This window comes from Ctenopharyngodon idella, chromosome 15 (genome assembly GCF_019924925.1).
Source record: "Ctenopharyngodon idella isolate HZGC_01 chromosome 15, HZGC01, whole genome shotgun sequence".
Lineage (NCBI taxonomy): Eukaryota > Metazoa > Chordata > Actinopteri > Cypriniformes > Xenocyprididae > Ctenopharyngodon > Ctenopharyngodon idella.
The window spans coordinates 16,761,267-16,788,749 of record NC_067234.1 but is presented as its reverse complement, the minus strand read 5'-3'; the positions used below and the strand labels follow the sequence as shown (position 1 = coordinate 16,788,749).

Sequence of the window (27,483 nt, the reverse complement as noted above, 5' to 3'; positions counted from 1 at the left end):
ATATTTTCTGTAAGAATTAGTGTTCATAAATATCCAAACCTTAAAATGGAAAAAATAAAGTAATAATAATAATCAAATAAATACAAATAATTGTAACTAATATGAGAACATTAGTTAAAGGGTAAATCTCCAACACTATTCTTTAAAAAAAATCACAATGTTCTTTTCTGCAATATCTGAAAATATATATTTTGTGCAAATTTTTTTTATTATAATTGTTTAGTATATTATGAACATTTACTATTATCTTTTGATTAAAAACATAATGGGTCGCTAGTAACACTTGGGCATAGAAAGTTGTTATATTGTAACTAATGCGATCATGTTTGCTTATTCACACGTTAACTTACCGGCCGTCTTATCGTCTTCATTTGTTGTACACTCGCTGGTTTTAATGAAAAAGGTACTCAGCTTAGTACATTTGGCCGCGTCAGTTTCTAGAGCTTTCTTTTTTTTTTTTTTTTGGCCTTTTCAGTGCCACCTTTGCACTTTATATTATCCATTTTTTTCATATCTAATTTTTTGCTTGCATATCTCCAACAACTGACTTTTTTTTTTGAGCAAGGTGCCGCTGTCGGGGGAGTCAAAAGATAATTACTTCATCATTAACCTGCAGGCTGCACTCTGCAAGTGGGGCTGCAAGAAAATAACAAACAAAAAGTGTGGGGCTGCTGTGAGTGCAGGGAGCCTAGGGACAGCATCCGTATTTCAACCCATTACCCTTGACAACACAAGCTTGGTGTGTCACAGTCTTAAATGTTCTAACATGGTTTAAATAGTCATATATTTCTGCATAATAAAGTAAATGGTGTCCATTTTGATTAATGGTGTTGACGTTTTAGGGGTCCAAGCACTGAAGGTGCTGGAGCCTATTGTGTTTGTACTGATTTTCTATTTCTTTATTTTTCTGCCCTAAGAGTGAATGGGTGTCAGAGACCGTAAATCGTAGAGACCCTAAACTTGACATCTCCTGAAAGCAATGTCCAAACATACGGTACATTTACACAAATGTGCTAAAAATGGAAAAAAATTTCCTTTGCATTTTACGTGTACAGGTGACAACATTGTCAAAACGATCCCTGTTCACATGGATCTGCAAAAATGATTAAAAGCGCTGTATTGTTCATTTAACTTTTATATATCCCAATTAAACATATTTTTCAAGTTGCAAGATTTAATATATTGCTGTCCATTTAAAATGAAGAGACAATTTCTGTTATATTGGTGGAGCAGACTGCACAGGCGGCCAGAGCAGAGCAGACAACCACCACAGCAGCGCAGACGAGCCCGGAAACCCCCACGGTGGAGCAGATGACCACCACAGCAATGCAGTCTGGGCTGAAGATCTCCACGGCGGAGCAGATGACCACCACAGTAATGCATACGGGCTTAAAGACCCCCATGGCAGAGCAGACGACCACCATAGCAGTGTAGTCGGGGCTGAAGACCTCCACAGCAGAGCAGATGGCCACCACAGCAGTGCAGTCAGGGCTGAAGACCTCCACGGTGGATCTGGAAAGACAGGCAAAACTACAACAGAGGGCACAGGCAGGTTAGTAATAGCCTCCGAGGCCAAAGATAGACAGGCGGGGAATTCAAAATCAGTCTCCTTGGCCATAATAGGGCTGGCAGAAAGTTCAGGAGCGATCTCTGTAGTCTTTCCTAGGTTAACGGGGAATTCATAAGCAATCTCTGTGTTTGCAACTGGGCAGACATTAAAGTCAGGAGACACAGAGAGTTCGAAAACAGCTTCAGTAGCCATAACAGAGCCATCAGAGACACAAAGAGTTCAGAAACGCCCTCCGTGGCCTCGGTAGAGCGGTCAGGGAACACAGACAGCTCAGAAACAGTGCCCACGACTGAAACAGAGGCATCAGAGATCACATGGGTTTCAGAATTAGCGCTCGCAGCAAAAACAGAAACATCTCAAGACACAGAGAGTTCAGAAAAAACTCCCGCCGCTGACTTGGGGGAAATTGGTGACGTTTGTGCAGCCCAAACACACCAAATGGCGGTAGCCACTACAGGGAGAAAAATAAACAAACAGTCTACCTCCGAGTCGAGCGGCGCTGCATCCGAGGAGCTAGAAAGCGCTGAAACAAGCGGGGCTTGAGTGCGTAGCAACCGGTGAAGGCTTCAGGATGCCAGCTGCTTGTGCTGAAGTCAGCGGTGGACCGTACACACTGGACACCAATTCTCTCCGCTCTCGGACGGGTCCAGAGACCACGATGGTGCTGGCTGATAGTGCGGTCTGCGATGGGACACGCACCACAGCCACCGGAGCTTCGGCCGAATAGCCCTCCCCCAAAAAATGTTTTAAGGGTGGATCCTCCTCCACTTCACCGGTGAAGGAAAATCCACACAGCTGCAGAGCCAGATCAATATACTGAGCAGGGTCCAGCCTACATTTTCCCACGGCATCAGCTCGGCGATGTTCATATCCAGCCCGCTCCAAAAGCAGTCTATGAGAGTGGATTCATCCAGTGGAGCGAGATGGCAGATAGCCAAAAACTCCTCCACATAACATTCTATCGACCGCCCGTCCTGGAACACGGCACAAAGAGCACTCAAAAGGGCCTGGCTTGATTCTGCTAGATCCATTGTTGATCAGTCGTTCTGTAACGTTCGATGTGGAATAAGCAGGCAAAAGAGCGGATCCACCTGCAGGAACATTTAATAACTGAACTCGGAAATCAAGAAACAAAGAACCACATACTTAGGAACGTTTAATGACTGATACATGAGTGCAACACAAGGACTATAAATACACAGGGAAAACTAGCTAAACAAGGTCTAAACACAGGGAATTTGTGACAGTTCAACACTAGAGTGCGCAAATGCAGAATACCTTTTTAGTTATTGACTCAATACACAGCAGTTCCTCCCCTCCAGCCTTGATGTACTCACATCAAGGTGCACGGAATTACATTGAACAAAAAAAGACTGGTAAACAGAACAGTCTCTTTCTTTTCTTTTACAAGACAGCAAAACAGCTTATTGAGCTATGCCAAAAACTATGGCCATTATTTTCATATAACTTCTCTTGCTTTTTGTTCATGGCATCTACCACCGTGTATATATCCAGCCTGTTAGGTGGTCTACGAAAACTACGATAACATCTTGCTTGAGACTCCACATTTTGGGGAAGAGATGGTGAGCTGGACGGTTCCACCATTTCTGGTCTAGTCACCTCAATGACTGTTGATGGAGCCTCTGGTGCCTTAAGGGTGTACTCGTCCGAGCATTGTGAGGTTTCCACACTCTTTGTAGCGTTTTGAGAAGAGTTAACCTGTGTTGCAGTTGCATCCAAAAACTGATCAATGTGTCGCCAAACTGTGTTAGTACACACTCGTGTAGGAGAGAGGTCCAGTCTTAGACAATAATGTACCAGGTTTCCACTTTGGGTGTGTTTGTCTATAATCTCTAGCAAGCACATTTTGACCAACTTGCAGGGTCCTGAGCGCAGATCATTTCGGATTTTTGCTACACTGCTTGGTTTGCATACGTCGGTGTAAGTCAGTTTTAAATATGTCTAGACGTGAGCAAAGACTTCTTCCCATAAAGAGTGTGGCGAGAAAGAGGTTGACCTGTGGTTGAGTGAGCTGAATTCCTATAGGCCAAGAGAAAGTTTGCAATCTTTTTTTTTGCGGTGGTACTCTCTCCCCTCCCATGGCTTTCAGAGACTGTTACAGTGACTGAATAAAACGTTCAGCCAAGCCAATCGTTGCAAAGTGGTAAGGAGCAGATGTAGTGTGCTTAATTCCATTGCCCTTAATGACAAATTCCTCTGAGGTAAACATTTTTGCTGACCAACTGCTCTGGTAAGCCAGTGCGGGAGAACAATGTGCAAAGCAGTTCTATGCCAAATCATGTTAGTACACACTTGTACAGTGTAAGTGAGAGGTCCAGCCTTAGACAATATTGTACCGGGTTGTCACTTAGCACATTTTGACCAACTTGCAGGATCTTGCAGCGCAGATCATTTCAGATTTTGGCTTAATTCCATAGCCCTTAAAGGTGACCTGTTATGCCCCTTTTTACAAGATGTAATATAAGTCTCAGGTGTCCTCAGAATGTGTCTGTGGATTTTTTTATAATACCATGTTTTATCTGCCTATTTTTTTGGTGGGAGAAAAAATGCGCTGATTCAGTGTGTGCTTGTGCTCCCCACCTCTAAGCTTGCAAATTCAATATACTGAGGCATAAACAATACAGGAGAAGCTCACACAGCAAATATAACTCTCAAAATGGATCATTACAAACTGTTTGTGATGCAGCGTATCAGATCAAGTAGGTATGGCATGTATTTTGTGGATGTTTGCTAACTTTCGATTCTTAATGAGTTTGATAGTGTGCTGCACGGCTAACGTGGCTAAAGCTACACACTGTTGGAGAGACTCAATAAGAATGAAGATGTGTTTATGAATTATACAGACTGCAAGCATTTTTGTGTTGAAAATAAAAATAACAACAAGGCTCTGGTCTCTGTGAATACAGTAAGAAACAATGGTAACTTTAGCCACATTTAACAGTACATTAGCAACATGCTAACAAAACACATTCAGAAAGACAATTTGCAAACATCACGAAATATATATGAAACTATATCATGAACATTTGGTATCGATCCATCTTTGAGAATCAATATCTGTGCAAATCCTGTGTTTTACTGACACTCGTCTGCAAAGCAGTCTGGTGCAAAATGACTTGCACATACTGGTATATGAATTTATCTTGACACATTACCTTCATAAAAAAAATAATACCACTGTGTCCTTAGTGGCTCAGATGGAGTTTATGGAGACTCTTATGTTTACTATTATAGCCGTTAACAGATCAGTGATAATGTTTACATAGCTGAGACATATCACAAGCTCAGGTCATTCTTGACTGCTGCTGTCCTGCAGAGTTTTGCTCCGACCCAACTCACCTTCCTTAACGTAGCTTTAGTAATCCTGAAGACATTCAAGTCTGTTTGATCTGGGTTGTACCTGTGCAGGACAACTGCACTCCAGGACCAGTGTTACTGGGGCAAAAGTCAGATTTTCATGATATGTCCTCTTTAACAAATGACTGGAATTCCTCTGAGGTAAACTGGGTACCATTATCGCTGACCAACTGCTCTGGTAAGCCAGTCTGGGAGAACAATGTGCAAAGCAGTTCAACAGTCTTTGTGGACGTAGCGTTTTTGACAAGAAATACCTCTGGCCATTTTGAAAATGTGTCCACTAATACCAGGAACATTTTGTCAAGGAAAGGTCCAACATAGTCAATATGGACTCGCTGCCAGGGACTGGTTGGAAATTTCCACACATGTATTTAAAAAATGTATTTAGATACCACTTATAGGACATTTGAACCCATAGTGTACTACAAGTGGTAACTAAATACATTTTTTTAATACAGAGATAGTATATTAAAAGCACATTTTAGTTTAGTTTAGGTCTATATTTCATGGTGTCTCAAAATAGTACAGTTGAGTACACTTAGATGTTCTTAAGATTATCTTAAGAAGTACTAAAGAAGAATTTTTAGTATATTAAGTACAAAATTAGTGCACGAAAACAGAGCACTTTAAGTACATTATAGAAGTGTACTTTTTTTTTTCACCTGGAGTAATAATATCTAGCTTCCGCCAGACGGCCTTGCATGTTCTACTTACGAAGAATGTGTAAAACTCACAGTTAAAAAACGCTCACGCTACGTCCTACGGTTGCATTTTTTTTTTCCGTAAGTTGAATTGTTACAGGACAGAAGGGAGCGGAGACACAGGTAAGGATTAACAGGTTTATTTTCAGGTAAGCAGAGCGTGAGAAGAGTGCAGGTGAGTGATGTCAGAAGAATGGGTCGATGAGCCGATGAACTGGAAACTGATACTTGTCTGTATTCTCTTGGGAGCGTGGATACCGGGAGACGAGGAGCAGACGAACACACAGGAGAAGCACAGGAGACGAGGAGACACTGGGAATCACTGAAGACGCTGGAGATAGGTAAGTAGTCGAGTAGGGAGTCCTGGAGGTAAGTAAACACTTAGCATGTGTAAACGAGACCGGACAGTGACTGAGTGAACTGACGTGACTTATATGTGGCTGTGGTGATGATAGTGAATGAGCGTCAGGTGTGGCTTGTTAGTACTCAGGAGAGGGAGTGCGATGTGATTGGGTGAGTGTTGAGCCTGGCGTGTCTGTGACATTACCCCCCCCTCCACGGTCCGCTCCTGAGGACCGCGGACCCCGACGTCGTGGTGGTCGACCTCTGCCTCGGGGGCCTGGCTTGCTGGGGTGTCTGGCGTGGAAGTCGTCAAGGAGGCTGGGATCTAGGATATCATTCCTCGGGACCCATGAGCGTTCTTCGGGGCCATAGCCTTCCCAGTCGACCAGGTATTCAAGAGAACCACCGCGACGTCGGGAGTCCAGGATATCTTTCACCTGGTAGGCCACTCCGTCTTCAGCGATGAGTGGAGGAGGGGGATCTTCGGGGTCGCCAGGCTCTGTGGAGGGAAGAACAGAGGGATGGTGAGGCTTCAGGAGTGACACATGGAAGACTGGGTGAATACGATACTCAGGAGGGAGTTGCAGGTGATAGGTGACGGGGTTGACTTGCCGGATGATGGTGAAGGGGCCAACGAATCTAAGACTCAGCTTTTTACAGGGTAGGCGCAGCTTGATGTCCCGGGTTGACAGCCAAACCTTCTGCCCTGGTTGGAAGTTGGGTGCGTGGGAGCGTCGAAGGTCGGCTGTCAACCTGCGCCTGCGTAGGGCTCGCTGGAGTTGCAGATGTGCTGAGTCCCAGACCCTCTCGCTCTCCCGGAACCAGTAATCCACCGCCGGGACGTCTGATGGTTCCCCATCCCAAGGGAACAGCGGGGGCTGATAGCCGAGCACGCATTGGAAGGGTGTTAGGCCTGTAGTGGGTTGACGAAGAGAATTCTGGGCGTACTCGGCCCAGCCCAGGAACTGGTTCCAGGAGTCCTGGTGGCCGTGACAGAAGGTACGCAGGAAACGGCCGATCTCCTGTATCTTCCTCTCCGTCTGCCCGTTCGTCTGTGGATGGTATCCGGAGGAGAGACTTATGGTCACACCTAGGAGTTTGAAGAAGGCCTTCCAGACTCGGGAGGTGAATTGGGATCCACGGTCTGATACAATGTCTTCAGGTAAACCAAAGTAGCGAAATACATGATTGAATAATAGTCCTGCCGTTTCCATGGCAGTGGGGAGTCCAGGCAGGGGAATTAAACGGCAGGACTTGGAAAAGCGGTCGACGATTACTAGCACACATGTGCATCCTTCGGAGACAGGAAGGTCGGTGATGAAATCCACTCCTAGGTGTGACCAGGGACGAGTGGGAACGGGCAGAGGCTGGAGTTTTCCGGAGGGAAGATGGCGTGGACTCTTGGAGACGGCACATTCCCTACACCCTTGCACGTACCTTCTGACGTTGGATGTCATGTTGGGCCACCAGAAGCGCTGTTTCAACAGCGAGAGGGTTTCGTTGACCCCGGGGTGGCCAGTGCCCAGTGAAGTATGGGTTGAATGGATGAGGGGTGTGCGTCGTGACCGGGGTACATACTTCAATCCGGGGGGACAACCCGGCGGAATGCTAGTGGAGGCATTGGACTCGGGGAGCGTTTCTTCCGACCAGGATATGGGACTTACTATGAGTCTTTCGGGGAGGATGGGCTCTGGATCCTCGTTGCTTTCGTCGAGGCAGTGGATACGAGATAGGGCGTCGGCTTTCACATTCTTTGATCCGGGACGGTAGGAGATGGTGAAATTGAACCTCATGAAGAACAGAGCCCATCTGGCCTGGCGGGGGTTTAGTCTCTTGGCTTCACGTAAGTATCCTAGGTTCTTGTGATCCGTTAAAACAACAAAAGGATGTTTGGCTCCCTCAAGCCAATGCCTCCATTCCTCTAGGGCAAGCTTGATGGCGAGGAGTTCGCGATTGCCGATGTCATAATTGACTTCCGCCGGGTTGAGCTTCCTGGAGAAGAAAGCGCATGGATGGAGTCTGCTGGGATTCCCCTGCTGCTGGGATAAGACCGCTCCCACTCCGGTGGTTGAGGCGTCGACTTCGACGACGAAGGGGAGCTCAGGGTCTGGGTGAACCAGGAGGGGAGCGGTCGTGAAGGCGGTTTTGAGGGCCTCAAAGGCTTGGGTGGCTGCTGGGGTCCAGGACAGAGACTTGGGCTTACCACGGAGGAGGTTGGTGAGTGGACCGGTGATGGAACTGTAGTGCTGGATGAAACGGCGGTAGAAATTGGCAAATCCTAGGAATCTTTGTAACTCTTTAATAGTGGAGGGAATGGGCCATTCTTTTACAGCTGTGACCTTCCTCTCGTCCATGCGGACGCCACTGTGGTCGATATTGTAGCCGAGGAATTGCACGGAAGGCTGATGGAAGGTGCACTTCTCGGCTTTCAGGAAGAGGTGGTAATCTCTCAGGCGTTGGAGGACCTCCGCAACGTGTCGGCGATGTTCGGCCAGGCTCCGGGAGTAGATCAAAATGTCGTCAATGTAGACCAGGACAGACCGGTGCAGGAACTCCCGGAGCACCTCATGCATGAAGTCTTGGAATACGGAGGGGGCGTTGACCAGGCCATACGGCATAACAAGATATTCATAGTGGCCGGTAGGTGTCACGAAGGCGGTCTTCCACTCGTCCCCCTCACGTATTCTGATGAGGTTGTACGCGCTGCGGAGGTCCAACTTGGTGAACACAGTGGCGCCGCGTAGATGTTCCAGGGCTGCTGGGACGAGAGGAAGGGGGTAACGGAATTTTATGGTGATTTGGTTGAGTGCTCGATAGTCAATGCAAGGCCGCAAGCCTCCGTCCTTCTTGGCCACAAAGAAAAAACTAGAAGCAGCAGGGGAAGTGGACGGTCGGATGTAACCTTGCTTTAGAGCCTCGTCGATGTACTCCTCCATGGCTTTCTCCTCCGGGACGGATAGGGAGTATATCTTCCCTCTGGGCACTGGCTCACCTGGGATGAGGTCTATGGCACAGTCCCATGGCCGGTGAGGGGGCAGCTTGGAGGCTTGCTTCGGACAGAAGACATCTCTGAAGTGGGAGTAACAGGCTGGGATGTCCGTGGAACGTTTCTCAAGAGGGCTTTCCACTGTGGTAGCCCCGACTTGGATTTCATGGGAACCTGGAGAACTGGAAGCTGGGAGTTCGGGAAAGCAGTCCTGGAAACATTGGTTACCCCACTTCAGGATCTCTCCTGTCCTCCAGGAGATGGTGGGGTTGTGCTGCTCAAGCCATGGGCGCCCTAGGATCACGTCAGATGTAGACTCCTCCAGAACCAGCAGCTGTATCTCCTCGGTGTGAAGCACTCCCACTTGGAGACGGAGAGGTCCCACGCTGTAACGTACCTTCCGTAAAGGTTTTCCTGTTATCGCGTGGATCTGGTAGATCTTCGGCGTTGGGGTGGTCTTGAGACGCAGCTGGCGACAGAGGGCTCCGGAGATGAAGTTTCCAGCTGACCCAGAATCGAGGAGCGCACTGGCTGGAAGACAAAGTTTAGCAGCAGTAAGTGTTACTACAATTGTGAGTGGTTTCATTTTATTTAGAGTGGGCAGGACAGCACTCACCAAAAATCGGGCAGGACGTAAGGGGCATTCAGCGATATAATGCCCGGCACCACCACAATACAAACAGAGATTCTGGGTCAGCCTCCTCTGTCGCTCAGCTGCGGAAAGACGCGAGTGCTCAACTTGCATGTTATCGTTAGCTGGTTCTGGGGAGCTGACGGACTCTGGCTGGCGGGAAATGGAGGGGAATAGCGGCTGGCCCTGGTGCTCTTCCAAGCACAGCTGCATACGAGTGGCGAATCTGATAGACAGCTGGATGAATTTCTCGAGCCCGATGGAATCCTCGTATGCAGCGAGATGCAACCGCACACGGGGATCGAGGCCTTGACGATAAGTGGTTATTAAGGCCTGCTCATTCCAACCACTAGCAGCAGCGAGGGTACGAAACTGGAGGGCATAATCAGACACAGTTAGTGCACCTTGCTTTAAATTGCATAATCTCTCACCAATCGACGAGTCCCAGGCGGGTTTTCCAAAAACTTCCTTGAAGTGGGTTGTAAAACTTGACAAGGATGAAACAACGGGGTTGTTTAGGCTCCAGAGAGGTTCAGCCCATCGCAGTGCTTTCCCGTGAAGCTGAGAGATTATGAAGACCACTTTTGAACGATCGTCTGGGTATAAGTGCGGTTGCATCTCCAGGACCAGCGAACATTGCAGGAGAAAACCGTTGCAATCCTCCGCCAGACCAGAGAAGGGCGCCGGTTTGGCCATGGGACTGGCGACCACGGGAGGTGAAGGAGCTGTGGCGGTGGATGCGGAAGTGTTCGCTGGTGGCGTTGTCATGGAGGTGCTGGTGAAAGTGCGACGAAGTGCATCGACCAGCTCTTGAATGGGATCCGGGGTGCTCATGCTGTACCTGGACGGTGTAGGTCCGGTCTTCTGTTACAGGACAGAAGGGAGCGGAGACACAGGTAAGGATTAACAGGTTTATTTTCAGGTAAGCAGAGCGTGAGAAGAGTGCAGGTGAGTGATGTCAGAAGAATGGGTCGATGAGCCGATGAACTGGAAACTGATACTTGTCTGTATTCTCTAGGGAGCGTGGATACCGGGAGATGAGGAGCAGACGAACACACAGGAGAAGCACAGGAGACGAGGAGACACTGGGAATCACTGAAGACGCTGGAGATAGGTAAGTAGTCGAGTAGGGAGTCCTGGAGGTAAGTAAACACTTAGCATGTGTAAACGAGACCGGACAGTGACTGAGTGAACTGACGTGACTTATATGTGGCTGTGGTGATGATAGTGAATGAGCGTCAGGTGTGGCTTGTTAGTACTCAGGAGAGGGAGTGCGATGTGATTGGGTGAGTGTTGAGCCTGGCGTGTCTGTGACATGAATAGGGAGGGCAGTCTAGTGGAAGCTAGATATTTTATGGCCTGCTTGTGGCTCAGATCTGGCAAACAGGCACAGTCCACCCAAGTGCCATCATTTCACACCACATGTGGCCCAGATCATCATACCACTCATGGCAGATGTGGGCCGGATTTGGGCCAGCACAAAGTTGCTATCTGGGAAGTGTCATTTGGAACTCATTTATAGAGTTATTTTTATTATAAATATATGTTGATAATGATTAAACACATCAGTGCCCTCCAAAGGCACCATTTTAGGTAGCCTATATAAAGGGATGGATTGTGTGTGTGTGACAGAGAGAGGCTGGTGGTCACTCCAATACTACAATGATATAAATAATTTAATGAATAATGCCTATTTTACTACTCTTTATACCAATAAATAAAAATGTTTAAGACACAGTAGCCCCAACCTCCTCGCTGATGACCACACCATCCCCCTTGAATTTGTTTTTACAATTCGACCTCTGAGAATACATATAAGTGTGCCCTAGTCAGTCCAGCTTACTTTAGACAGGATTCCTTGGTCTTAGTCGCTTTAGCTCAGCCTCCACTTTTGGTAGTACCAAATATGGCACAGGGCATAATTGTGAAATTTTGGCTGCACATTATTCTCAATAGTAAGCCTTACCGTTATGTGCTTCAATGTTCCAATGCCATCTTGGAAGACTTGCACAGATTGCTGTAGCACATGCTCTAATTTGTTTTGTGCAGGGCACATGGTTACCTTGGCGTAACTTGCATGGCTTTTATGGACTGCCAATTGAGCCAAATGCTTCTACGCCATTCACGTCCAAATAAGGGTACTCCACCGCTTTTCAGCACATGAAGATCCAGAATGCAACTTTTTTTTTTTTTTTTCACATTTTACTCAGACCTTAAGTTTTCTCAATTTCAGTTTGTCGAAATGGCTTTTGTAATCCATGTATGAAATTATTGACAACGCTGATCCTGCGTCAAGATCCATCTTCAATTTTACTCCTTCAATGTTCAATTTATTTATAAAGCACATATTTAATACAACAAATGTTGACCACAGTGCTGTACATGGGACAAGGCAAAATAACAATAAAATCACATTCAAATTCCATATCATTACAACACACAGTCACAAACAAACCCTCAGCTTCAATGACGCATTAACAAAAACCTGTGACACCACTAACACAACACTCATATGATCAAATGCCACAGTAAAAAAAATATGATTTTAAATGTCGTTTAAACTCTCTAAGAGTGGAGCACAGCCAGACTGCACAGCCTAGGAGCGGCAGCCACAAAAGAGCGGTCTCCTTTCATATTCCGGTACGTCCGCAGGACCACTAAGAGATTTAATGACTCGGAGTGTAACGTTCTCTTTGGTTTCTTCACCTGGATCAGATCAGCTATATATATATATATATACGCAACTGGAAAAAAATAATTTTGACGACTTAATTTATCTATTTATCAAATTTCAATGCACATACCTCAATCGCATAACTACATTTTTTACTTGATGCGTCCGAAAAGGGGATAATGTTACCTCAGTTTTGGATGTGCCAACAATCAGTTCGGACTTTGATTCATTTAGCCACAGAAAATTTGCAGACATCCACATCTTAATCTCCCCAAAACATTCTACCAGTCTTTCTACAGCGATAGAGGCAGTTGGCTTCAAAGGTAGATACAGCTGGGTTTCATTTGCGTAACAGTGAAAAGGCACACTATATTTATTCATGATCTGACCTAATGGAAGCATATAAAGTGAAAAAAAGACTGGTGCTAAAATAGATCCTTGTGGAACACTACAAGATAAAGGCACTGAAGTCCACATCTGAACAGAGAAACTTCTGTTTTGGAAGACTTAATCCAAATCAAATCTAACAGCAGAAGTAAAGTCACATCACCAGAGTCCGTAGCCATAAAAATGTCATTAAATACTTTCAATAATGCAGAATCTGTACTATGTTGTTTTTTAAACCCCGACTGAAAAACTTCACCGATAGTATTATCAGAAAGGAAGGACTCAAGTTGATTAAAGACAGTTTTCTCCAAAATCTTTGCTAAAAAAGGAAGCTTTGAGATTGGTCTATAATTGCACAACACACTTTTATCCAGGTTTGATTTCTTTAACAAAGGTTGCACTATAGCATGTTTACAATAGGTTGGAACAATTCCAGACAGTAAACTCTTATTAATTATTGATAATACAAATGGACCAATCAACTCAAAAACTTGTTTAATAACATTGTTGGAATATCTTGAGGAGAGACTGCCGGCTTAAGCTTACGTACAATATCTAAAAGCATGGATAAAGAAATGGGCTCAAAATCAGACAACACAGCATGAGTTAGTAGTCACCCAGATAATTTTGTGATCTGTCTCTTTAAGAGAATGCGGCTCAGTGTTTGATATTGTACAAGGATAGTCTGGTTCACTATCCTTGTAGGGATTCTCCATAGACATAATGGTTTTTATACTGTACAAACTGAATTCTATCCCCCTACACTACTCCTAAACCTACCCATCACAGAAAACATTCTGCATTTTTACATTTAAATTTACAACATTTAGTATGTTTATTAATCCATTTCCCCATGGGAACTGCTGGCTGGTCCCCACAATGTAGGTGATTTCAAGTTTTACTATCCTTGTGGGGATTATATATATATATATATATATATATATATATATATATATATATATATATATATATATATATATATATATGCGTATATATGTAGATATAAAATGCATAGCATAATATACAAGACAGACATTGTAGTATGTCAGCAGAATGATTGAAGTAGTTAAATTTTAATAGTTAATGCCCATGAAAAAGTGTTCATGAACTGTAGCTCATGACAACCTTTGGGATAGTTTGTTCATTTTATTAATGTAAATGGAATGTACATAGGTTTGGTCGTGACGGACTAGATCTGCTATGCTGCTGTTGTTGCTGCTACAGAGCAAGTGTGACTTGCTTCTGCTAAATGCTCAGAACATAAAATTAATGGAAACATATTGCTGCTGCAAGAGAGAGGGAGACTGCGCATATTCATTTGGATGCGTTGTGGTTATAAACAAGAATGGTAATGAACACATTAAATTGTTTGGTTGAGAACGTTGCATTGAACGAACCAATCAGAAAGTGAAAAGAGTTTCATGGCTGAACTATTCGTTTTTGTGTTTGACAAGACTATAGATGAATAAAAACATATAGATGATTGAAAACAACTCAAATCTGTGAAAAAGGAAGACAGTATAAAATATAATAATTCAGACACTGATTATCTTCCTCTTGAAACAGGTGAGAATTTTCTGTCTGATCTCTTTAGTTTTAAAACCATAAATGAGTGGATTCACAATGGGAGGAAACACAAAAACCGATATAGAAAACACCCTGCGTAGGTGAGCTGGAACACTCTCAGATCGATGTGCAAGAAGAGGAAAAAGAGTGTTAAACTCTAAGAAAAGAAAGACAACCAAATGAGTACCACATGTCTGAAGTGCCTTAATCTTTGCATCAGACTGCTTATTAGTAACACAAGTGATTAATATATGAATATATGTAAATGCCACAACAGAAAGTGAAAGGCCATGGTATAAAACTATGGTAAACAATCCATAGATATTGCTAACTCTTGTATCTTCACATATGAGTTTCATTATAGATGGATTATAGCAGACAAGATCTGTCATGTATGTCTGGCAAACCTGATGAGGCAGAAGAAGAGAGAAAAGTACAATTATGACAGTAAAATGAAAAAGCCACATACCAGTTATTATTTTCACCAAGTTCTTGGTTGTCATAATGGCTCCATATCTTAGCGGACAGCAGATAGCAATATACCTGTCATAGGCCATAGCAGTAAGAATAGCATACGATGCACCACCATACAAGTGTATAATAAAGCCTTGAAGCAAACATGCAGGGTAGGATATTGATCTGTCCTGAGACCATATACTATACAGCAGCTGAGGAAAAAGGCTTGTAGCACCCATTGTGTCATTGATAGGCATGTTAAGCAACAGTATGTACATTGGTTTATAAAGATTCCTGTTCAAGCAAATGGTGACAACAATTGTTAGATTGCAGAGTAAGATAAACAAGTATGTTGTTATTCCAAGCATGAATGCAGGATAAATGCTTGTCTGAGGGAGTTCCAAAGAGTGCAAAGTCAAGACAAGTGGGAATATAGATCCATTTAGATACATAGTGAATGTTGCCTATTGACGCCCTGTTTAAAAATATTAAACCAGGTAAAGGGTTGAATATAGGACAGTTTACATTTTTTAATATAAATAAATACAATTAAAATTATAGATTAAATACTAATCTCACAACATCTTTGAAGCTATGTTGCTGTCTAAACTTGAGCTGTCATTTTGCCTGGTTGCATCTTATATAGCGATATATACAATGCAGCAGTAGACTTCTAACAACAGCACATTAAGTTCTCCACAACATATTCAATAAGATTAATTGATTGCATACCAGAATATGCAAAGCTGACTTTGCTTAAAACGTTCAAATCAAAAGATTAATGATAGAATGATAGATTTTTGTAGAACAGTAAAATTACAATCATTAGTCCTTGTGAATTTAAGTGTTAACATCAAGTCAAATTATTATAACTTCAAAATATAGCACATAAAAAAGCAATAAAAGAATTTAGTCAAATTAAAGGAGGCATCTTATGCTTCAGTGCTATTGAAAAGCTCTTTGTTGGTATCAACCGTAGTCATCTGATTTATACTTGTGCTCTGTTTACAATAGGTTTACTATGGGAATGGGTGATGCTATTTAGCATGCGCACATTTCATTCTAACTAAGTGACATACTTTACAGATCAATATTTCACATGAGACATGACAGAGTGATCTGAATTGCAGTTTGTCCTGAATCACTTTGAGAATATTGCCCTCTGCTGCTTATTGAGATATAGTGCAGATACTGTATGCTTTGAAATACTGTATTAAATATTTTCAAATGCATCAATTTAAAACATTAAATAACCTTAATAATTAGAAGTATATACTTTTATTTCTTGCAGATGGTAGCGCAGAGACTGCAATAGGCAAACCAGTCCAACAGGTAATCCAAAACTGTCTCGACGGTGAATATCCAGAACAGGAACGACGAACGAGAAACTCAAACACAGCCAGGACTTACAGAAATCTTGGAGACTTGCATGTGCTATCTGGGAATTCTTATACTATATCAACAAAATAAAAAAAATAAAAATTAATGTTCTTGTTTATTAAAAGCAGGTCCATAAATGTAATAAAGTTAGTGTTTTTAAGCATTTTTACATTTATTCCAAAAAATAACTATAAGAACACTGTAACAAATTTCTGATTCATGTATGTTTTATTTGTGAACTTATGTTCAGCTGTTAATTAACCAATAGTCAACTTATTTTTGGATCATTAGTCATCAAAGCTAGGTAAACACTACAGGTGTCATCATGGGAACCATACTAATAAACTTAATTTTGTTTGTTAATTTCTTAAGCGGTCATGGTCATGCAACACTGAATATAATATTTATACAGTAGTCATCACATTAACCAGTGAAAACATCCTAAATGAGCACATTTGTTTGAAGGGAAAAATATCAGATAGAAAACATGTCAACTTGAGTGAAGACTGCTCCATTCTAACATTTAGTCTGAAAGTCCATTCAGGAAAAACTTGATAGTAGCCTACAGTTGGTGGCAATATGAGGATGTGCAATGCCAGAGCTTTTATACAGGTTCGTCCAATCAATGACACTGCAGCAAATATTTAAATAACACAACACTAACCATAACAGTTTATTAATGTACTGTCTGAAATTTCGGTTCATAAATATCCAGTATTTATTGTAACCCTGGGTAAATTATGAGCATCAGTTGGCTACTCTCCACGATGTTTATGCTTGTTTTTTTGCCTTTATTGGACTTCCTAACACTTCCTAACTGTCTCTGCTGGTAAAGCAATAAAAGTGTGTTCCAGAGTTTAATTTTTGCTTTTTGCATTGCCAAACAACACTGTGCTACTAGCATATCTACAGAGGCAGCAGCCAATGAGCGTGAGGATTCTCTTCGGTGTTTTGTGAAACACAGCGGGGGTCATTTCAATATGGCGAAATACATTTGGGAGCCACCCGCACCATACATTAGTGATGGGAGAAACAAAAAGGTTTGTTCACTGTTTTGAAAGCCCTTAAAATGCCAATTGCTGGTGACGTCCACTGATCTATATAAATGTCATATAGCCTAGATCAGTGGTGATGCCTGCTGGTCAAAACGGTGTAAATGCAATGAATGTGTTATGTGTCATTAAAAATGTCAACAAATTTATAAAACTTTTTTAAAGACCATGGCCCTGTCCCAAATGATCCCATTTAGATGACTCTTCACAAAAACACAATTTATTTCTTAAATGAGATGAAACATGAAAATGTTTTTTTTTTTTTTTAAGATTACCATTAAACTACAGAATGCACCATTAAAAGCAACATTAAAGTTCTCCAGTTAGTCGTGCTATCTTAAAAATGAACAAGTTCTCCAGTTAGTCGTGCTCTTTCATTGATCTGATTTAAAAAAAAAAAAAAAAAAAAAAAAAAAAAAGGATTTGTTGACAATATCATCGTCATAGTGGTTTTTTCCCTTATGAGGTTTATAATCCACATAGACGGATAAATTAAAGACAGTATAAAAGACCCAAGATAAAAGCGCACACACTAGTTAAAGGTCCGGTTGCTGCATGACTGCTTGGTCAATCAACCAGACAGTTAGTAAGTGTCATGTTATTGACAGCTCATAACTGTCACCGTATCTTATGCAGAAGAGCAAAGGATTTTTAAATGTACAGAATCTGTTGTAAGTATTTTAAATATTACACATTTACCCATAGTATACTTGGTCGAACTGTAATATATTTGAAATATTTGCCCTTTTCTACTTTGTTTAGGATGACATCATGTCTTCAGCTGGCAATGTCTACAATGTGTCATCTGATCTGTCTCTTCAGGGCTTCGATCTGTCTCCTGAGAAGGCCATTGCTGCGTTTGTCTTTGCCGCTCTGAATTATATAATCATATTGTTCTGCAACTCCTTCCTCCTGTTCACAATCATAACCAATAAGGGTCTTCATGAACCGATGTACATTCTCCTGCTAAATTTGCCTATTAATGACCTCATAGGCTCCACTTGCCTGTTCCCTCATATCATGCGGGAGCTCCTGTTTGACACCAGGACCATGTTGTTCTCCATTTGTATCACTCAGGCTTTCTTTATACATGTATATGCTCTATCTGCGGTCTTCATCTTGACTGCCATGGCATATGACAGATATGTTGCTATCTGCCAGCCAATGAGATACACTACCATTATGAGCAACGTTCACCTCATGAAGATCATCTCGTTGGTTTGGCTCTCTAATTTGACACTGATAGCCGTGCTTTTCATTCTCCTCCTGCGTTTGCCTCGCTGTAGGTCTTACCTTACCCATCCATACTGTGACAATCCCTCCCTGCTTCAGCTGGTCTGCGGAGACACGACCATTAATAACATTTATGGACTGGTGTTGACAGCTGTCTGTCAGGTGATAACAGTTGGTCTGATTTTGTACACATACCTACAGATCCTCATAGCCTGCTTTCGCAACAAAAGCTCTGACACGAGAAGCAAAGCTCTGCAGACGTGTGGTACACATCTAGTTGTCTTTATCTTGTTTGAGTGTTTGGGTCTTTTCACGATCATCTCATACAGGATAAAAGATATTTCTCCTCACTTAAGAAAATTCATTGCGGTTGCTGCTATGATATTGCCACCGACGATGAATCCTGTTATATATGGAATGAGAACTAAAGAAATCAGGGTCAAAGGGATCAAATTTTTCAAGCAAAAAGTTTTTGCATCATAAACAAATAACTTTAGAATCACAAACTGCCAGTTTAGCATGTTGTTACATAGCCTGATATATCCTTTTCTGCTGGAGTTAATTTGACTGATATTTAAAAAGGGCTCAATGCAAGTCCAGTTTATGATAGAAACCTAAATCAGTTTTTGAAATGGTACCAGTGGCACATACATACAGTATATACACATACACACACAATATATAAATATATGTTATATTGTAGTCTAAGTTTTAAAATGACCATTTATTAAGCTGATTAATGAGCCAAGTTCCTTGGCATTTCAGAACACAAGATTGGTTACATGTATGGCAAAATAATATGAATAAATATTGTGTTTTTCATCTCTAGATTTAAACACACACTTAATTTTTTTCTTAATACCTCCGTAATCTTTTCTTACAAGTTGTTTAGTGCTATTATCTACTAAATTGATGTCTCTGAAATCACATCTTTATGTAAGATACAGAAAGAAAGAAAGAAAGATTATTATTACTGAAACAATTTGTTCCCTAACTTCCCAAAACCATTATATTGTTAGACACAAAATTATTTTTTGCATCTAACCCATTCAAATACGCATGTATAGAACTGCAAGAATAATAGCAAAATCTATTTTAAAAGTATTATTTTTTTAAGATTGTAAGATTTTATAATATATTTTTTTTCTTTCCATCCATCCATTCTGTAAACCATTTGTCCTTTATAGACAGGGACATTCATACTGTGATGCAACAGTGCTGTTCACTCAGCCACTAGTCTGTGGCTGTGCTGTGTCTTTTGTTCCTTCCCTGCTGAAAAATCCAGCTTAAACCAGCATGAATTCATGTTGGTTCAGGATGGTTTATGGTGGTTAGAGCCGACATAATTTACAGATCAATATTTCACATGAGACATGACAGAGTGATCCGAATTGCAGTTTGTCCTGAATCACTTTGAGTACATTGCCCTCTGCTGCTTATTGAGATATAGTGCAGATACTGTATGCTTTGACACAATGTATTAAATATTTTCAAATGCATCATTTTAAAACATTAAATAACCTTAATAATTAGAAGTATATGCTTTTATTTCTTAATTTCTTGAGTATGGCTTTGTTAGGTGCATTATTTGCACATATAATTAATTTCACAGTAGTTTATTTGTAATAAATGAGGAAGCAAAGTCCTCAGTGTTATAAAATGTTTAAATCCAATGTAAATTCATGTTTCAGTTACTCTCATTTTCTGTTAAATAAATAAACTACCCAGATAGCAGATGTACATTGCAGAGACGTCTATTTGATTTGCGTGTTTTCATCTGGAAGACTAGAGTATTTGCTCATCTGCAACGCATCTATAAGACTTTTTCTGTCAGATGTTAAATACACATTTATAAAATGCCTTTAATATGTTAATGATTTAGACTTTTATGTAAAACTGACTTTTAAAGATGTTTATCAGAGTTTGTACACAGCAGATGCTTTCAAGATGCTTTTCCAAGTGTTCTTTATACCCAGGTGAAAAAAAAAACTGCACTAAAATACACTTTATTTCAGTACACTTAGTAGACTTCCGTAATGTACTTAAAGTGCTCTATTTTCATGCACTAATTTTGTACTTAATATATCAAAAAGTCTTCTTTAGTACTTCTTAAGATAATATTAACATCTAAGTGTACTCAACTGTGCTATTTTGAGACACCATGAATATGAACTAAAATGTGCTTTTAACATACTATCTCTGTTTTAAAAAAAAGTATTTAGTTACCACTTGTAGTACACTTGAACCCATCTCTCGTACACTTTTATATATACTTTTATTAATATACTCATCAGACATAGAAAATACACCTATGAATTATTTAAGTATAAGAATAATATATGATAAATATATAAAAATGTATTTATATGTATTGCCCACATATTTTTATCCATTAAATAATTCATTTCAAATGTATTGTAAATATGTTAATATTCCCTTTATATGATACTTAACTACATGTTAAAGGTGTCTTTAAATAGTACTGTCACATGAAATGAGGATTCAATAGCGAATGCAGCAAATATAAGTTTATTAAGAAAAATGGAAGCGGGAAAGATAGCAAGGGTTAGATGTTTTGGGTGCAGATGGCAAAGTATTTCTGTAAAGTTCCAGTCCAAACTGAAGGCGAGATGATGAACTCAAGTGCAGTTTATTGTAACAAAGTGAACAAACAAACAAAGCAACCACTTGACATGAACAGACTTGATGATGAGAAGACTTGACAAAGAGCAGACTTGGCAAAGAGCAGATTCGAACATGAACAGGCTTGACTTGACTTGACAATAAGACTCACCAACAGCAGGGTTACATTAACAATACACGACAAAGTACTATGGAGAACAAGAGGCTTAAATACATGAACTTAGTGAACACATGACTATGGCAACCAATGAGCAAGTGACACAAGGAACAAGGGAACCAAAGACAGAACAAAACTGAAAACCACATGACCATAAACAACCAATCAGAACATGACACAGACTAAGGGAGAACATGAGGAGCAAGGGAAGCATGACACAAGCAAGCAACATGAATAAAACTACAAAATAAAAGACAAGAAAACATGAACAAAACCCAAAACTATATATGACAGATCCCCCCCTCTAAGGGCGGCTCCCAACGCCCAACAAAGCCAAAATAAGGCATTAAGTTCAGGAGGGTGGTGGAGCGGAGGCGGTCTTGGGCCGTGGAGCGTAGGCAGACCTTGTCCGTGGAGCATAGGCGGACTTGGAGCTTGGAGCATTGGTGGACCTGGTTCATGGAGCAATGGTGGGCCTGGATCATGATGCAGTGACAGACTGTGGAGCATTGCAGGCCTGGACCATGGAGCAGTGGTGGGTCAAGCTCTGCATCCGCAGGAGCTTGGTACCTATAGCTCCACCAAAAAAAATCTCCATGGGAAACTTGGGCAGACATGACATGAGGGGGGTCTGGCGTGGCAGCCATGGCATGGAGAGGCTCTGGTGTGGTAGCCGTGGCATGACAAGGCTCAGATGCGGCAGCCGTGGCGTGACGAGGCTCAGGGGTGGCAGCCGTGGCGTGACGAGGCTCAGGTGTGGCAGCCGTCTTGGCTGAGGGCTCAGGCGTGGCAGCCATCTTGGCTGAGGGCTCAGGCGTGGCAGCCATCTCTGGACATTGGTCAGGGGCTGGAGTCCCCTCTGGACGCTGGTCAGGGGCTGGAGTCCCCTCTGGACGCTGGTCAGGGGCTGGAGCCAATGTGTGTGCAGCCCACACACATAAAATGGCTGTTGCCATAATGGTCAGCGCTGCATTATCAGATTACTCTGGAGTGGCGGCCATCTTGGGGCGAGGCTCTGGAGTGGCGGCCATCTTGGGGCGAGGCTCTGGAGTGGCGGCCATCTTGGGGCGAGGCTCTGGAGTGGCTGCCATCTTGGGGCGAGGCTCTGGAGTGGCGGCCATCTTGGGGCGAGGCTCTGGAGTGGCGGCCATCTTGGGACGAGGCTCTGGAGTGGAGGCCATGTTGTGAACAGGACCTGGTGTGACAGGCATGGTGTGAACAGGCCCTGGCGTGGCAGGCATGGCGTGAACAGGTCCTGGCGTGGCAGGCATGACGTGAACAGTAGGTGGCTTGGCAGACATGACGTGGACAGTCTGTGGCTTGGAAGGCATCACGTGAACAGGCACTGACCTGGCTGGCATAACGTGAACAGTCTCTGGTGGGGCAGGCACGACGTGAGCAGTTTTTGACTTGGTAGGCATGCTGTGAACGGAAACTGACCTGGCTGCCATGGAGTGAACAGGACTTGGCATGGCGTGAACAACTCCAGACATGACGGTCGGGATGTGGAGACTCTCTGGTGTGGTGGGTACTGTGGGATTACGGGGCTCCTCGTCTGCAAAACCCACAGTAAATGAGGATCCACTCAACAGAAGGGTGTGGTCGAGGTATTGCTCCAAGGACCAGTGAATTTTCCCCCCAGGCAACATAAAACAAACTGGCCCATTTAGTCCCATCCTAAAAAATGTCCTTTAGTGCCATGTCATTAAAATCAACAAGATGACACAGTCCACAAAAATCCTTCACATACTCCGCAATGGGGCGATTGCCCTGACGGAGATCCAAAAGGCGAACTGCTGGGTTCATTGTTGTAGGTCGTGTATTCTGTAACTTTCCAGTCCAAACTGAAGGCGAGATGATGAACCCAAGTGCAGTTTATTGTAACAAAGTGAACAAAAACAAAGCAACCACTTGACATGAACAGACTTGACGAAGAGCAGACTTGGCAAAGTGCAGACTTGACTTGGCAAAGAGCAGATTCGAACATGAACAGGATTGACTTGACTTGACTTGACTTGACTATAAGACTCACCAACAGCAGGGTTACATTAACAATACACGACAAAGTACTATGGAGAACAAGAGGCTTAAATACATGAACTTAGTGAACACATGACTTTGGCAACCAATGAGCAAGTGACACAAGGAACAAGGGTACCAATGACAGAACAAAACTGAAAACCACATGACTATAAACAACCAATCAGAACATGACACATAGACTAAGAGAGAACATGAGGAGCAAGGGAAGCATGACACAAGCAAGCAACATGAATAAAACTACAAAATAAAAGACAAGAAAACATGAACAAAACCCAAAACTATACGTGACAATTTCTTGGTAGCGCAGAGACTGCAATAGGCAAACCAGTCCAACAGGTAATCCAAAACTGTCTCGACAGTGAATATCCAGAACAAGGAACGAGAGATCTTGAACAGAAATCTTGGAGACTTACATGTGCTATCTGGGAATTCTTATACTATATCAATAAAATAAAAAAAATAAAAAATAATGTTCTTGTACATTAAAAGCAGGTCCCTAAATGTAATAAAGTTAGTGTTTTTAAGCATTTTTACATTTATTCCAAAAAATAACTATAAGAACACTGTAACAAATTTCAGATTTCATGTATGTTTTATTTGTGAACTTATGTTCAGCTGTTAATTAACTAATAGTCAACTTATTTTTGGATCATTAGTCATCAAAGCTAGGTAAACACTACAGGTGTCATCATGGGAACCATACTAATAAACTTAATTTTGTTAATTTGTTAATTTCTTAAGTGGTCATGGTCATGCAACACTGAATATAATATTTATACAGTAGTCATCACATTAACCAGTGAAAACATCCTAAATTAGCACATTTGTTTGAAGGGAAAAATATCAGATAGAAAACATGTCAACTGGAGTGAAGACTGCTCCATTCTAACATTTAGTCTGAAAGTCCATTCAGGAAAAACTTGATAGTAGCCTACAGTTGGTGGCAATATGAGGATGTGCAATGCCAGAGCTTTTAAACAGGTTCGTCCAATCAATGACACTGCAGCAAATATTTAATTAACACAACACTAACCATAACAGTTTATTAATGTACTGTCTGAAATTTCGGTTCATAAATATCCACTATTTATTGTAACCCCGGGTAAATTATGAGCATCAGTTGGCTACTCTCCACAATGTTTATGCTCGTTTTTTTGCCTTTGTTGGACTTCCTAACACTTGTTTCGTACAGCTGATTCTGTCGTTGTCTCTGCTGATAAAGCAATAAAAGTGTGTTCCAGAGTTTAACTTTCGCTTTTTGCATTGCCAAACAACACTGTGCTACTAGCATATCTACAGAGGCAGCAGCCAATGAGCGTGAGGATTCTCTTCTGCATTTTGTGAAACACAGCGGGGGTCATTTCAATATGGTGAAATACATTTGGGAGCCACCCGCACCATACATTAGTGATGGGAGAAACAAAAAGGCTTGTTCACTGTTTTGAAAGCCCTTAAAATGCCAATTGCTGGTGACGTCCACTGATCTATATAAATGTCATATAGCCTAGATCAGTGGTGATGCCTGCTGGTCAAAACGGTGTAAATGCAATGAATGTGTTATGTGTCATTAAAAATGTCAACAAATTTATAAAACTTTTTAAAGACCATGGCCCTGTCCCAAATGGTCCCATTTAGATGACTCTTCACAAAAACACAATTTATTTCTTAACGTGAAAATGTTTTTTTTTATTAATTATTTTTTTTTTTTTTAGATTACCATTAAACTACAGAATGCACCATTAAAAGCAACATTCAAGTTCTCCAGTTAGTCGTGCTCTTTCATTGATCTGATTTTTAAAAAAAAAGGAAAAAAAAAAAGGATTTGTTGACAATATCATCGTCATAGTGGGTTTTTCCCTCACGAGGTTTATAATCCACATAGACGGATAACTTAAAGACAGTATAAAAGACCCAAGATAAAAGCACACACACTAGTTAAAGGTCCGGTTGCTGCATGACTGCTTGGTCAATCAACCAGACAGTTATGAGCTGTCAATAACATGACACTTACTAACTGTTACCGTATCTTATGCAGAAGAGCAAAGGATTTCTAAATGTACAGAATCTGTTGTAAGTATTTTAAATATTACACATTTACCCATAGTATACTTGGTCGAACTGTAATATATTTGAAATATTTGCCCTTTTCTACTTTGTTTAGGATGACATCATGTCTTCAGCTGGCAATATCTACAATGTGTCATCTGATCTGTCTCTTCAGGGCTTCGATCTGTCTCCTGAGAAGGCCATTGCTGCGTTTGTCTTTGCCGCTCTGAATTATATAATCATATTGTTCTGCAACTCCTTCCTCCTGTTCACAGTCATAACCAATAAGGGTCTTCATGAACCGATGTACATTCTCCTGCTAAATTTGCCTATTAATGACCTCATAGGCTCCACTTGCCTGTTCCCTCATATCATGCGGGAGCTCCTGTTTGACACCAGGACCATGTCGTTCTCCGTTTGTATCACTCAGGCTTTCTTTATACATGTATATGCTGTATCTGTGGTCTTCATCTTGACTGCCATGGCATATGACAGATATGTTGCTATCTGCCAGCCAATGAGATACACTACCATTATGAGCAACGTTCACATCATGAAGATCATCTCGTTGGTTTGGCTCTCTAATTTGACACTGATAGCCGTGCTTTTCATTCTCCTCCTGCGTTTGCCTCGCTGTAGGTCTTACCTTACCCATCCATACTGTGACAATCCCTCCCTGCTTCAGCTGGTCTGCGGAGACACGACCATTAATAACATTTATGGACTGGTGTTGACAGCTGTCTGTCAGGTAATAACAGTTGGTCTGATTTTGTACACATACCTACAGATCCTCATAGCCTGCTTTCGCAACAAAAGCTCTGACACGAGAAGTAAAGCTCTGCAGACGTGTGGTACACATCTAGTTGTCTTTGTCTTGTTTGAGTGTTTGGGTCTTTTCACGATCATCTCATACAGGATAAAAGATATTTCTCCTCACTTAAGAAAATTCATTGCGGTTGCTGCTATGATATTGCCACCGATGATGAATCCTGTTATATATGGAATGAGAACTAAAGAAATCAGGGTCAAAGGGATACAATTTTTCAAGCAAAAAGTTTTTGCATCATAAACAAATTACTTTAGAATCACAAACTACCAATTTAACATGTTGTTACATAGCCTGATATATCCTTTTCTTCTGGAGTTAATTTGACTGATATTTAAAAAGGGCTAAATGCAAGTCCAGTTTATGACCAGAAGATAGAAACCTAAATCAATTTTTGAAATGGTACCAGTGGCACATACATACAGTATATACACATATACACACAATATATAAATATATGTTATATTGTAGTCTAAGTTTTAAAATGACCATTTATTAAGCTGATTAATGAGCCAAGTTCCTTGGCATTTCAGAACACAAGATTGGTTACATGTATGGCAAAATAATATGAATAAATATTGTGTTTTTCATCTCTAGATTTAAACACACTCTTTATTTTTTACTTAATACCTCCGTAATCTTTTCTTACAAGTTGTTTAGTGCTATTATCTATTAAATTGATATCTCTGAAATCACATCTCTATGTAAGATATAGAAAGAAAGAAAGAAAGAAAGATTATTATTACTGAAACAATTTGTTACCTAACTTCCCAAAACCATTATATTGTTAGACACAGAATTATTTTTGCATCTAACCCATTCAAATATGCATGTATAGAACTGCAAGAATAATAGCAAAATCTATTTAAAAAGTATTATTTTTTTAAGATTGCAAGATTTTATAATATACTTTTCTCATTCCATCCATCCATTCTGTAAACCATTTGTCCTTTATAGACAGGGACATTCATACTGTGATGCAACAGTGCTGTTCACTCAGCCACTAGTCTGTGGCTGTGCTGTGTCTTTTGTTCCTTCCCTGCTGAAAAATCCAGCTTAAACCAGCATGAATTCATGTTGGTTCAGGATGGTTTATGGTGGTTAGAGCCGACATAATTTACAGATCAATATTTCACATGAGACATGACAGAGTGATCCGAATTGCAGTTTGTCCTGAATCACTTTGAGTACATTGCCCTCTGCTGCTTATTGAGATATAGTGCAGATACTGTATGCTTTGACACAATGTATTAAATATTTTCAAATGCATCATTTAAAAAAAAAAAATAACCTTAATAATTAGAAGTATATACTTTTATTTCTTAATTTCTTGATTATTTTTTTGCTAGGTGCATTATTTGCACATATAATTAATTTCACAGTAGTTTATTTGTAATAAATGAGGAAGCAAA

The 27,483-nt window shown here is 41.4% G+C and overlaps 3 protein-coding genes across 3 annotated transcripts; 2 read left to right on the top strand and 1 right to left on the bottom strand.

Annotated features, from left to right (window-relative positions):
- Positions 1-14,204: 14,204 nt before the first annotated feature.
- Positions 14,205-15,143, bottom strand: or71as1 (odorant receptor, family 71, subfamily AS, member 1). The gene has a single exon (XM_051861468.1). The coding sequence runs from the start codon at positions 15,141-15,143 to the stop codon at positions 14,205-14,207; it is 939 nt and encodes a 312-aa protein (XP_051717428.1).
- A 2,751-nt stretch (positions 15,144-17,894) lies between these two features.
- LOC127495053 (olfactory receptor 52E4-like) lies at positions 17,895-18,839 on the top strand. Its single transcript, XM_051861463.1, has one exon. It carries the CDS (start codon positions 17,895-17,897, stop codon positions 18,837-18,839), a length of 945 nt encoding a protein of 314 aa, XP_051717423.1.
- A 6,530-nt stretch (positions 18,840-25,369) lies between these two features.
- Positions 25,370-26,314, top strand: LOC127495052 (olfactory receptor 52B4-like). The gene has a single exon (XM_051861462.1). It carries the CDS (start codon positions 25,370-25,372, stop codon positions 26,312-26,314), a length of 945 nt encoding a protein of 314 aa, XP_051717422.1.
- The last annotated feature ends 1,169 nt before the right edge of the window (positions 26,315-27,483 follow it).